This window comes from Sinocyclocheilus anshuiensis, unplaced genomic scaffold, assembly GCF_001515605.1.
Source record: "Sinocyclocheilus anshuiensis isolate Anshui unplaced genomic scaffold, SAMN03320099.WGS_v1.1 scaffold1224, whole genome shotgun sequence".
NCBI lineage: Eukaryota > Metazoa > Chordata > Actinopteri > Cypriniformes > Cyprinidae > Sinocyclocheilus > Sinocyclocheilus anshuiensis.
In genome coordinates this window covers 404,151-417,537 of record NW_015544204.1, presented here as the reverse complement: position 1 = coordinate 417,537, position 13,387 = coordinate 404,151, and the positions used below count along the sequence as shown (strand labels likewise).

Sequence of the window (13,387 nt, the reverse complement as noted above, 5' to 3'; positions counted from 1 at the left end):
TATATATATGCATATAGATGCATAAATAAATATTTATTAATACAACTATTATAATTGTGATTATAATCACAAATATTTGCCTTTATTATACCTGCCATAGGGGGTCCATCTCTTCTGGAAAGATCTGGAAGTATTTCTCGGCTAGTTCCATAGGAGGTAGAGTCTGTAGCTGTAGGTTGGTCCAGCACTGTACAAATTTCACCAGAGACTCAAAGGTGTAGAGGCCGAGCCGATCATTTCCATAGTTAGACAGGTGTGTCATGAAGATGCTGATCTGAGGGTGGGGACAGTGTTATTTACATATAACTTTATTTTGTTTCTTTTTAAGGAAAGCTTTGGAAACATCTCATATTTTCATTTTGAAGATCATAATCTAGTTTATTTTTTCAGCTGCTGCACTAGTAAACACTTCAGGCGATAGGGCTGGACACAAACAAAAGCATAGAGTGCAAGGGCAGGACTCTGTCACTGCTTAAGGCTTTGGGAAATATAAACAAACACACACAAAGAAAAATATACTCCCTCCCATTCACTCAACACACACACAAGCACAAACACCGAGGGGAAAACAGCACAAATGCAGCTCACAGGGTTTAGGAGGATGGTGAGGAAGAGTTCTCCTCCACGTATGCTCTTGTCCAGCTCGCGAGAGCCTCCAGGGTACTCATTATAGAAGACACGAACAGCTTGTAACACTCCAAAGAGAAAGGAAAACTTGAAATCGCATCATATGACCCCTTTAAAAAAAAATTCTAACAAGACCTTTAAATGATTACTACTGCTGGAATATTACATCTATTACAGAAAACAGACCACACAACATGAGAGAAAGAGGGAGGGAGAATGAGAGAAAGCTGTTGTAGAGTACCTGATACCAAGAGTAGGCTCTGTCGACTGGGTTGATAAGCAATGCTAAGATCTTGGCTCTGGGCAGTAAGGCGGCAGCCCTCTTTGGAACCACCTCTGTATCAAAGTAGTTGGCACTTTTCTCAAACATGAAGTCTGTGCTGACGTTCGAGGGGAAGGGAAAGAAGTCCATGTACCTGCAAGAGATTAAGACACGCAATAACAACAAATATGCTACAAGAGGCAACAATAAATGATTTTATTTTGTATTCTATTACAGGACACTGTAACATCATCTCACTATTAAAAGTGATGGATCTATTAAAATTTCAATATGAAACCTAGACAGTCTTACAGATATAATAAAGTGGAGGGGTGATAGAAACAAACTTATTATGACTAATGACTTGTGTCTGCTACACTGGCTGGGAGTGAAAAAGCTGTGCTGTGTATATTACCAGTCAATGCCATCGTGGTAATTCGGCCCGTTAAAGAACTGGATCTCCTCAAAGGTGACTGGGCTGGGGAAGTTGCTGGTGATGGCGGGGTGAAGGGTCAGGAAGGAGTGCAAAGCTGAGGTACCTGTGGTCAGAAATAAACAATATCAAACGCAATCTCTAAGGCTGCATTTTGGGTAATTTATTCGGTTACCCTAAGTAAGATTTAAGGTTTGAGTATGGAAATACCAGGACTCACCTGTTTTCTGTGGGCCAATAACCAGAAATTTGGGCAGCCTATCACAGGTCTTCTCTTTGGACCAGATGTCTTTATGTCTCTTGTCATGACAGGGGTTCTGAATGGATGAAAAGAAGACACCATTCCCATGTTTTTGCATTTCATATTTTATTTGATGAATGAATTCACATAAATTTTCCATCCATTCATTAGGAGATGAATTCATTTTTAATTATTAGAATATAATTGATAATATTATTAATCTATAAATATAATTAAAATATAATTATATATTAAAAATATATTAATAATAATATATATATATAATAAATAGAATTAATCTCCACCTGCAGACAGAAGAAGGTGAGAGACCTGTACAGACAGCATTCAATTCAGCTTCAGCCATTGCACAGACGTACTCCAAGCCGAATGTATTAGAAGGAATGAAACCAAAACAAGCCATTAGTCTTTTAATCTCATCATGGTGGGCGCAATTGAGCTTAGGCTACAATAACATAATTTTGCATTATTTTTCTTGGATTTGAAAACACTGGGTCTAATTAATAAAACACAAGCAAAACGAATCTCTATATTATTTGTTAAATCATTATTGGATACACTGTTGAACTGAATTGAATAATGTAAGATTTACACAGAAAATCATTCTGCTTGTGTTTTATTAATAAAGGCCCTTTCACACCAAACGCAATGTGAAAAATTAATCACAGACACATTACTGCTCAAACGTTTAGGATCAGCAAGATTTAAAAAAAAGAAATTAATACTTTAATTCTGCAAGGATGCATTAAATTGATCAAAAGTGACTGTAAAGTCAATTTATAATGTTACAAAAAAATTCAATAAAAAAAAACAACAACAACTGTTCTTGTAAACTTCCTATTCAAGAATCCTAAAAAAAAGTATCATGGCTTCCACAAAAATATTAAGCAGCACAACTGTTTGCAACATTGATAATAAAAAGAAATGTTACTTGATCACCAAATCAGCATATCAGGATGATTTCTGAAGGATCATGGGACACTAGAGTAATGGCTGCTGAAAATAACTTTGCCATCACAGGAATACATTTTTATTTTTTATTTTAAAATGTACTAAAATAGAAAACAGTTTTTTTTAAATTCCAATAATATTTCACAATATTACTGTATTTTTGATCTAACTGCAGTAATGCAGTATCAATCAAGATTAAATGAATTAAAATTATTTTAATCTCCTGACAGAACCTACTTCATAAAAAGGAATTTAATGGGAAAAATTAAGATGTAAACAAACTATGTTGTGAATGAATACTGAATAAATTGTAAAAAAAAATAATAATTTACACTGATTCTTTCATGTTTTTCTGTATAAGATTATCAAGCTTTACAGTGAAGTGGCAATGTTTTACCTTTATGCCACGATGTATGAAGCCCCTGCGATGGCGTGCTGGTCTAAGGTGTGGATATTCTTCTGTGCTGGTAACTGTGATCCCCCATACGCTTTTCCAGGCCTCGTACAGCTGGCTGTGTACAGGATACACCCCTGAATGGTGGGGGGCCACAGCGTACCCCATGTCTGTGGGAATACCGTGTTCCTGCAATGGCAAGACACAAACGAACGCTCATGATGATCAATCACACAGCTACTCAACACATGAAATTCACCCGCAATTACACTGCCAAGTCTTATGGGGCGAACGAAAAGTCGATACGAGATGCATTAGAGATGCCGTTAACAAGAAATGTAATCAGGGTGTGCGTGAGAGAGAAGCTTTTGATTATGCTTCTCTGCAGAAGAAAAAAACAACTGTGTGTCAAGAGGCGTAGTTATTTCTAACGCCACAGGAGGGTGGTAGACAAACACATCCTCAGATGAGCAAAGGGCTTTACTTCAAGTCCAAGGTGCCAATTTAAGAGCTCCACGTGTGAGTTCCTTCTCGCTCATGTGTGTGAGCACAAACTGTGAGATCCACAAGCCCCGGTTAAGGACGGCCCTTTGCAGGCTCATTAAACCTTGATGAAGAAGCTGTGTCTTCTCCATTGAGCAGAGTGCAGGAGAAGGCATATGTCAGTGTCTGCTCTAAAGACAGGATGTGACAGAAGGATTAACGAGAGGAGGAAAGGGCTGGTTAGTATTCACGGTGCACTCCCTCTCGCTGTCCGTCTGCCGGCGGTCCATATCCCACTCCAATGACCATCATTACACCGGGGCGGGCTCGTTTCAACAGGCCAAATTCACAATCTCCTCGGCGGATGCACACCGAGTCAAGGTCAAAGAGAATCCTACCGATCCAATGAAAAAGTGCTAATACAAATCTATAATGAAATACCAACATGAGATAAAGCTGGCGGGCAGAGAATCGATTCTCGCACCTCTGCGACAGCAGCAATAATGGCTGTAAATAGTAACACAATGACGAAGGAACAAAGCGAGCTCCCCTGTCGCAACACAACAAACGTAAGGAAAAAACGAATATGGAAAATATATTCCATATGCATTTGCTTATCCAAGTTTAATATTTAAAGAATATGTAAATCTTTTGTAAGTTGGTTGAAGAGTGTAAACACTTTCAAGACATTCAACCAATGGAGTGCCAATAGGGGCGGAATAACCTGTGTGGCCGAACAATAGTAGACGAGTGGAGTGTTTGGTAATATTAGGTTTGCAATTCTGTTTGGTGCAATTAGTGTCACACAAATCAAACAGTTCAGCTTTAAGATAATTAAGATAATTTCACCAACAAACCTGTGCAAACTGCATGTTGAGTCTCATCTGCTCTGCCAACACGCTGACATTGTGGAAAAGGTGTGGTTGCATGTGACTCCACATGTGTGGAAACCACCAGAACTCATGCCGGTGCTGCAACAGCATGTCGTCGCCTTCATCCTCCTCCTCTGTACCTGCAAAAACACATATACATACTGCTGAAGTTTAACAGTAAAGACATCTGGGTCTAAAAGAGCATAAGAAAAATCTGTTTGTTAGTTTGAACTTTGTATCATCAAAGAATCCTGACCAAAAACGTATCACATTTTACACAAAAATATTAAGCAGTAAAACTATTTTAAACATTGATAAGCAATGTTTCTTCAGCACCAAATCCGCATTTTAGAATGGTTTCTGAAGGATCATGAGACACTGAAGACTGGAGCAATGATGCTGAAAATTCAGCTTTGCCATCACATAATAAAAATTTTATTTGAAGAAAAAATGAAATTTTAACATCTATTAAAATAGAAAAATAAAGGCAGACTTGGTGAGCATGTTTCTTAAAAAAATCAAATTAAATTAAAAAATAAATAAATAAATCTTACAGATGTCAAATTTTGCATTGCAACTATTGTGGACATGGCTAGCAAAAGTGACTTCATTCTGAACAACAACAGAAAATAGATCTGACCATAAATATCTTTTTTGTTGGTTTAACAAGATTCATATTTGTTGGTTTAACAAGAATCAGATTTAAGACAAAAAAAAACGTCTGATTTCTCCTGAGGTTTAAACAAATGCCAAAGTCTCTTAAAAGACAACAAGAAAAGGGAAAAAAGTACCTGCATGGTAGAACTTCCCGGAGAAGCCAAGATTGAAGGTGAAGTTGGGAACTAGTGTCTGCAGTTTATTCTGTGTGCTGAGCAAAGCCTTGAAATGGAAGAAAAGCTATCACTTTAATAACACAATATCAAAGTCCTGCCTAAAATCTGAATAAGATTAGCAATATGCCAAGAACAAAAACAACAACATTTGACTTTACTCTGAGCTGTGCTTGAAGGCAAAAACAACTAGTGTGGTGTTAAACGAATCTCTCCAGTACCTTAGGCATTCACATTAATAAATGTATGAGTTAAAGTCACCAATAGATGTCAGTGTGGTGCCAATTCAGCCCTTTGAAGAAAAGAAGAACTTTCAGGCCATCGGCCAGATCGACAGACTGAGTGGGATGTGAAATATATATACATTTGCATTCAAATCTCCTCTACCCACGGGCAGGTCAGATGCGCCGAATAAAGCCTTAACATCAATCTAAACTCATCCTTGCGAAATGAACACATTTCATAACTTAGCATCACTGCGCACATCTAGCTAATGACGGCCCTGTGAGGCTTGAAATACAAAATGAGCCTGCCATCAAGCCCTTTAAACCCTGAGAGTGATACGGGGGTATAAGCAAATTACAGCGCTGTTCCAGCACAAATCAGACGGCGGGGAGAGATAGTGTCGCTTCCCGCACAAATCTAACACAAAGCCAAGCCGATAGTTGCAGCAGTATCACAAATCAAGCCGTGCTGCTGTGGAGAGAAGGCTGCTGCTTCGCAATGAAGAGATGGCATCTTTAAGAGCCGCCAGTGTCCCGGAGTATGAGTGTATCCAATATTTGTTCTGCCTTGAGTGTGTTTGCTCAGCATAATCCTGCTGTTTTTATGGCAATCTGCGAGCCATCCAAGATTGCATGGTGATGTCCAGGGTGGACAGATTCAGTAGTGTGAATCATCTTTGACAGGTTGATAAAAGAAGAGTTAGTTTGAAAAAGAAAAAAAGATGCTACCCATTAAAAAAAAAAAAATGTTTCTTTTCACAATCAATAACTTTGTTCAATGAGTTATGACAGAGTAAGAGAAACTCTCAGAAAACAGCTTTTGTCACCACTGACCTTTGCTGTCACAACAGACTTGGCTCAGAACTGCAGCAACACTACAGAAACATTTTCATACCTGAATCTTATTTTCTTCCCATAGCCCATCTGATTATCTCTTAACCTAACAGACTAGAGTTCAAAATGGTTGCTAAGACAAGATTCAGCTCCTGCGGATAGAGTAACCAGATGCACAGCAAAGCCAGTCCAATGTCACATCCGGCAAAGGCATCACATTTGGACAACAGAGATGGGCAAAACTGTCATTCCCTTACAGATAATCTCTTCTCCCCATACAGCTGACACTCAATGGTCACATGAAGTCTCTAAAGCCTTGCTCAGACTGTCAGTCCAAATTTTGTATTTTTGTTCTTATCCGATTGGAATCCAATCTAATTGATTGACTGTCCACACTGTGTATCGCAAACTGATCAAATTCAATTTGTGTGTCCCGTAGCGCTCTTTCGTTTTCTTGACACCTGCATTGGTTTCTATGGCAATGCCTTTGCGTTGTTATGCCTATGCTTCAAACAGCAACACCAGCAATAGAGTTTGCAATACAGATGTTGTCTTACGACATGACAACATGTTGCCATCGCGCTGGATTATATTTCATTTTATGAGGCAGCGGCAGAAATGCAGGAAGCTGGAATGTGCGACTTTATTCCGTGCTGCCGTCTCCGCTACTTTCAAAACTCAAAGAGGTGCTTATACTAGAAGTATATTGTCTTTTTCTACTTGACTTGCACTTCGCAACAACACATCTTTGTTTCTGCAAAGATGTTCAGCATGTACAAAAACGTCTGATGTGTTTATGTTTTACGTGGCATGAGAACGTGAAAAAGATACGCTAAATCTGATCTGACCGGTCAGACTGAAACGGATTTCCAGGGATGCGATTTGAATAGGATTTCAAACCACATATGAATGTAGCTCGAAATGGATTTGCAAAAATCAGATTTCATGTAGTTCATTGCCGTTCAGGCTAAACATGATCGGATTTCAGACAGTCTGAACGAGGCTGATGTACAGCTGGACTGTCAAATAGCTCAAGTTCACAACTGTGAAAATCAAGACAACATTGTCAAGTACACAATACAACTACACATTACTCTTATTATATAGCAGCAATCAGGGTCTGAAGCAATTAAAAGTACATTTTTAAACGGGAACTATTTTTAATGTCTATTTATTTGTAAATTTGAAACATTTTTAATTTACATTTTATATTTAATTAAAAATTAAATACAGTTGATTATTTAACAAATTAATAATTAATTCTTGTTATTCTTAAGCGGCACTCCATAATTCACAATAGAATTTTATTTAGGATGCCCAGAGTTTTTTTCTTCAGAACTCCATCTGCTGATATATATGTGGAATATTACCCACATTAAGACACCAAAATGAAAAAGAAGACAATCACGATGTGTCATTTTTTTGTGCTATTTCAATGAAGACTGGCTCACCTTGTACATGATTCTGCAAGTAACCCAACGTTGTAACAAATATACAAGCTAAAAATGCTGAAATAATCTAGTTGTCCCATACATACAGTACAATGTATGCACATTAACATATAGAGCAGTGAACTGTGTACATATGGACATCATATATGCATGTGTAGTGAGTAGGTGGAAATAAATAAGCTTCAGTTCTGAAAAAGCACATGGAGTAAGAATAGATGCGATTAGTCCACCATTAGACACAGTTTGTCCGAGTTTTCTATGCAGCACCACTGGCTGAGGTGATTACAGCCTACTTGTTCAGCTTGAGGCCAGGTGGCATGGCATACATCACCATCCAAGCTGGCAAAAAACAACAACATAAATACAGCTCTGTGGGTGGATAATTTGTGTGTTACACGCATATTCCTGCAAACCACTTATGCTATTTGTGGAAAAAAGAAGAACATGGATTAACTAAAAATTGTGTCCTTGCTCCAAGGTATTGTCCCCAGTAACCAATTTGATTAAGACTGACTGTAAAAGGAAAGCATATAGAAATGAGATGCTGCGTACATTTTCAAACCTGCTTTCTCCAGTAAATAATAAATAGCACCAGTTGTGTAACAGGTTGGGTTTTAAGGGCTGTTCAGGGCTAAATACAAGTTATGCTCTATCAACAGCATCTGTGGCATGTTGCCGATTACATGGGCACAGATGCTATTGAGCTTAACTTGTATACAGTGGTTTTCATACCGAGGTACAGGATGGATACGCTCAGGTGTTACACAAGACAACAAATTTTAAACAAATGTATAATACAAACATATTAAATATACATTTGCATTTTCTTATTTCTGAAGCAAGATGAACCGAAAAGGTGAGATATTATTATTCAGTTAGATGATTCCCATCTGTGTTATTTAACTTGATAGACTTAAAAGTAAATTCAAGGAATAGTTTACCTAAAATGTAATTTCAATAATCATTTTTTGACATTACAATTATTTGTAATTTTGGAGCTTTTACGTTCATTATACTGAACAAAGTGGCCGTGTAATTGTTTCTCTTTTGTGTTACACAAAGTCAGTCATATGGGTTTGAAATGACATGAGGCAGAGTAATGACACATAAATAACTGAATATGTATTCTTGTGTAAGCTATTCCTCTAATATAAGAGAAATATTTTACATCTCTTTTGATGTCACATGTCTATTCATTCACCATTTTAGCTAAGTAAATTGAAAATTGCCAATTGCTAACTTTGTCAAATATAATTGATGGTGAGCTAATTAACTGCTTGACTGATTCAGTAAGCAGACAGACAAGGCAGATTTTTCTGCTGAAGAAACATCTTCATGTTGTCAATGCAAATGGGACATTAATTGCCCTATTATTTCTTATTAGAGCTGTTAATTTACTTTGTCTAGCTTCAAAGAGGACAACCTCTGGGTGATGTCTATCTTTGCAAGTGTACACTACACATGTATGGCTCCTGAAAGTGTAGAGACCACGGGCAGCATTGCGGTTTCCATATTGTAGGAGGCAGAAAGCTTCTACTCATTCTGATGATGAGTGCTGGGAGGGATTCATACGTCTCTGTAATCAGCCCCTTTGGCAACAATGCTAATAAATAGGAGGTTAATAGGCACATTGTCCAAAGAGAGCAATTATCCCTTGCTCTAACAAGTACATTATTTTGAGTACTAGCTGTTTAGCCTTGAGTCTCCATGACACTACAGTGTTCAGAGCATCATTTGTGTACCATGTTACCTCAGCCAATACATTATGTTAAGAACATAAATTTTGCCTGTTACATCACAGGCTGAGATGAAGAGTATGAGAGATCAATGTGAATGCTTACAGGTAAACAACACTGAGCAGCCTAAGAACTTTTAACGGGTTAGATCACCCAAAAAAATTACAATTCTGAAAATGAAAATCATTCACTCACTCTCATGGTGTTCTAAATCACAGAAGAAAGTCATACAGGTTTGGAATGCCATGAGGGTGAGTAAATGAAGACAATATTCATTTTTGGATGTACCAAGTTAGAAAAGACACTCACCTTCACATCTGTCACCTTCATACGCGTACCCTCCTTTCCCACAAATATATCATCCACGTCAACTAGCAGATGCCTCTCCAAGGACAGGCAGAGTCTTTTCCCTGTCAGATAGGCTATGGCATCCACAAAAATCAACTTGTGCAGCCAAAACGATATATTGTTACCAAACAGCACCCTTTGAATGCCGTCGTGAAGGCCAAGGTCCTGAACTACAGTGGCATGAAGGGCTCGGTGGGGCCCCAAATGGGCCAGTGCCTCTGAGGATTTTGTGAGAGCCAGGAGCACGGGCTCGTAGGTGCTATGGTTAGACTGAAAGACCGTCCAGTCATCGCCAGGGAGCGGGCCCTGCTCCACCTCATTGGGTTTGGTGATGTACAGTAATGGGGCAGCAGGGTTGATGTGGTAGTCCCGTAGGCCCAGGTTAGAGTGCAGGAACAGCGGGAAGCCCTTCAGCTGGGCACTAAGCAGCGAGTTCTCATTGGCTTTGAAGAAGCCGATGATGCCTACACCAAATTCAGCACAATATTTATCCAGCAGGTCACGGTTCCAAGCATCCAAGTTGACATACTTGAGAATGTTCTCATAAATGACCAGGGCGTAGCGGGCGATGTCACGTTCCATCAACGTAGGCATGTCCCCCTTGCTGGGTGCAATCTCAGTGTGGTAACGGAAGCGACTGGACTCAAGGATAGCCACAATCTCTTGTCCTAGCTGAGAGTAGATGCTTTCTACAAAGACCAGCACCACAGGCTCTGTTCGAGAGTTATCCACTGCTTTAACCGTCCTCTGCCGGACTGTGAAAGGGGGCAGGAAAAGAGGAGCCCGTTGCCCTCCTGCTGCGGCCGCGACAACCCCACCACAGTCACTGAAAGGCATAGGGGGCGCCTCCTTTATTTTAGGGCTGTTGCTGACAAAGTAGGCCAGGAAAGCCATGGAGAGCAGGCAAAATACGATGAGCACCAGGATAAGGCGGTGGAGCTCGAGTTGCCTGACACCCCGCACTAACTTCCACAGCCCCATGGCCACAGCACAAACACGGGACAGGGGAAGAGAGGGGGGCAGAGGGGAGGCTGAGAGCCTGACCGTCACAGAGATCGCAGCAAGAGGAGGACAACAGCGAGGAAAAGAGAAGGAAAAAGGAAAAGGGTTGAGCAGCAGACACCAGCACAAGCTTTGGGTCAGGAGTAGCCATTTATGCTAGGTCACCATGGCCCCCATAGCCTATGACGTGTGTCTTTGCTTTGATTGCTGCTTCTAGCCCCGGTCCTCCAGTGAGGTCAGTCAGTTCTTTCACCCCCACCACGCGTTCCCGGAGTGCACTCGCTCTCAGCTGGCGTCTTGGGCCTGGGATAAGAGGATTGGGTTTCTTGATCACTCTCGACACTCCTCCTCCACTACTCGGCAAAGGATCAGCTGTTTTTCTGCCGACTTTTGCGTTGCTGTGTGCCGAGCTTTCAAATAAGCACGTGCCTCTCAGTGCAAAGGGCTCTTTGGGATTTGCTGGAGAGCTTCAAGGCCAGTGCTTCACTTGCCCCGCTGGCCTCAGCAGTGGATGCTCTGAGGGTGTTCACCACTGGGGCGGGATGGCGAACACTGGCCCCTGTAGAGGCCCAGCATGGACGACCACATTCACCATTGGGCAGGAAGAGCCAGAGCCTGAAAGGAGAGGAGAGAGGAGAGATGCAATCAGTCCAAACATTATCAAGTACCTTTAAAGAGTGCATGAATCGGCGGAAGCAAGCAGATCTGACGAAGTGTTCGTAGCCTAGACCAAATGTTGCTTCACTCTTCCAAGCAGCCATGTGATTTTGCTATTAGTGTGACTGCTGATGTGGATCACTACATTACCATGGAGTCTTCTTTTTTCTCATGACTCCTAAAATAGTCCTGGAGCCGTTGTCCTCCAGTAGGTTAGCATTACAGGTACGATAGAGAGATCACTGACCTTATAGATAAGTGACTGGAACAGTTTAAAAGGTGAACTTTGGACCTGCATAGACCTAATTAGAGCATGGGAGGGCAGATGATGGGTAATTCAAAACTTTGATTGGAATGCACTGTTTATCAGCTTGAGAATATCTTAAGTAATCCCCATTGAAGAGAGCTAGTTATACTTAGATCAAGTTTCAAGACGCTGGAGATGGAAATCATTGGATCGCAGGCACATTTTCTCCTTCCTCTCCTCACCAAGAGAGGCTTTGTCAGCTGACAGCCAGCTATCAGTCTCTGACATGATCAATGCCAGCCATGCTGTAACTATAAATCAGGCTAGCACTTAAAGGATAGTTTTTCCCACAGATGAACAAGCATAGCCTGTGCTTTGGTCAAAGGCACCTTGTCTAGGACAGATGATAAGCTAAGAAAGAAAAATAAAGGAAATGACAGAAAAAGCATAAGGAATTAAAAGGCCAGAAAAGAGAAACAGACCTTCACTTCCACCCTCCATAGCTAATAATAAATGCAGAAAATCTTAATGTGGTAATTCACCAGTCTGCGAGAAGGCAAAGAATAATTATAAAGAGAAAAGGAGAATGGCGGTGAAGTGCTCAGCTGCATTAAATTTATCAACCTCAGAATGAACCCTAAAGAGGAACACATCCTGATAAGGAAACCTAGGTTACTATTAGCCTGGGAGCACTCTAACCTCACTGGCCAGTTCTACATCAGTTCAAAACAAACACACAAGCAAACACAAGTGCACACAAACTGCAGGTTTCCATCACAACACGTTGCAATTCATGAGGTCATAAAGATACACTCAGGTCAGTGTATCCATTTAAACATTATATTATCTGTACAGTATAGCAACATAATGAGAGAGAGGGAACAGTAGCCCCAAATCATTGAGCAGAATGGTTTTACATGGCATGTGTTGTTGAAGCCAGGACAAAATTACTAGGGCTGGGTAAAAAATATCGATATTTCGATATTAATCGATTCTCATTTTTACGGAACTATATCGATTCCTAAATCCCAAGAATTGATTAGTCTAGCCTGTTTTCAGTTAATGTATGGAACATTGAAGGGTACTTCCCATCCAATAAATCGCAATAAGCATTGTGCTTTGGTACTTTTCATATGAAACAAAGTCTCCGATTTCAAATTCTGTCCATTGTATTGCAGTATTTAAACAATAAATGCAGTTTTGGCACTGTTTAATGTGGAGTGACAGATCGCTGTAGCACCTCAGTTCAATAAAAGCGGCAGCGCGAGGCGCACGTGAACTGATCGTCTCCTCCACATTAATACCAGTTTCAGCACAAAATAAACATGACTAAACATCTGAAGGTAAGTTAAAAGAAAGAGTACAACTTTACAATCCGCATCCTGTCTCGTGTAATCGCTCAATCAGTGTTTCAGCTGCGCAAAGACGCCAATATAACGGCTTGTAAACAATGTCACGTACGTAATGTCACATTTACCTCAGAAAAAACATATTCGGTGACCATAAACTCATTAGTCAGATAGAAAAATAAACTGTAGAGAGCAGCATTTTGCTTAATATATGCACCATATAACATTCATTATAATTTTTTACTGTTCTTCAGTGTTTAATTTATGTTTGAATAAATCCATCAAGACAGCCACCATTTAAATGTTTATATTAAAGGGGTTATATGATGCGATTTCAATTTGTCCTTTCTCTTTGAAGTGTTACAAGCTCTTGGTGCATAAAGAAGATCTGTAAAGTTGCAAAGACTAAAGTCTCAAATCCAAAGAGA

The 13,387-nt window shown here is 40.0% G+C and overlaps 2 protein-coding genes across 2 annotated transcripts in view; both read right to left on the bottom strand.

Moving 5' to 3' along the window:
- Positions 1–13,387, bottom strand: part of LOC107696866 (bifunctional heparan sulfate N-deacetylase/N-sulfotransferase 2-like) — a 133,724-nt gene that overhangs the window by 3,945 nt on the left and 116,392 nt on the right. Inside the window, exons 5-11 of the mRNA XM_016497403.1 lie at positions 9,666–11,321; positions 5,073–5,160; positions 4,267–4,421; positions 2,930–3,115; positions 1,543–1,672; positions 1,305–1,428; positions 869–1,043 (exon numbers count right to left, since the gene is read on the bottom strand). Coding sequence (XP_016352889.1) covers positions 869–1,043; positions 1,305–1,428; positions 1,543–1,672; positions 2,930–3,115; positions 4,267–4,421; positions 5,073–5,160; positions 9,666–10,685 — 1,878 coding nt within the window. The 5' untranslated portion in view covers positions 10,686–11,321. The remainder of the gene's footprint in view (positions 1–868; positions 1,044–1,304; positions 1,429–1,542; positions 1,673–2,929; positions 3,116–4,266; positions 4,422–5,072; positions 5,161–9,665; positions 11,322–13,387) is intronic.
- Positions 11,120–13,387, bottom strand: part of LOC107696865 (regulating synaptic membrane exocytosis protein 1-like) — a 99,177-nt gene continuing 96,909 nt past the window's right edge. Inside the window, exon 7 of the mRNA XM_016497401.1 lies at positions 11,120–11,321. Within this exon, the coding sequence (XP_016352887.1) occupies positions 11,120–11,321 (202 nt within the window). The remainder of the gene's footprint in view (positions 11,322–13,387) is intronic.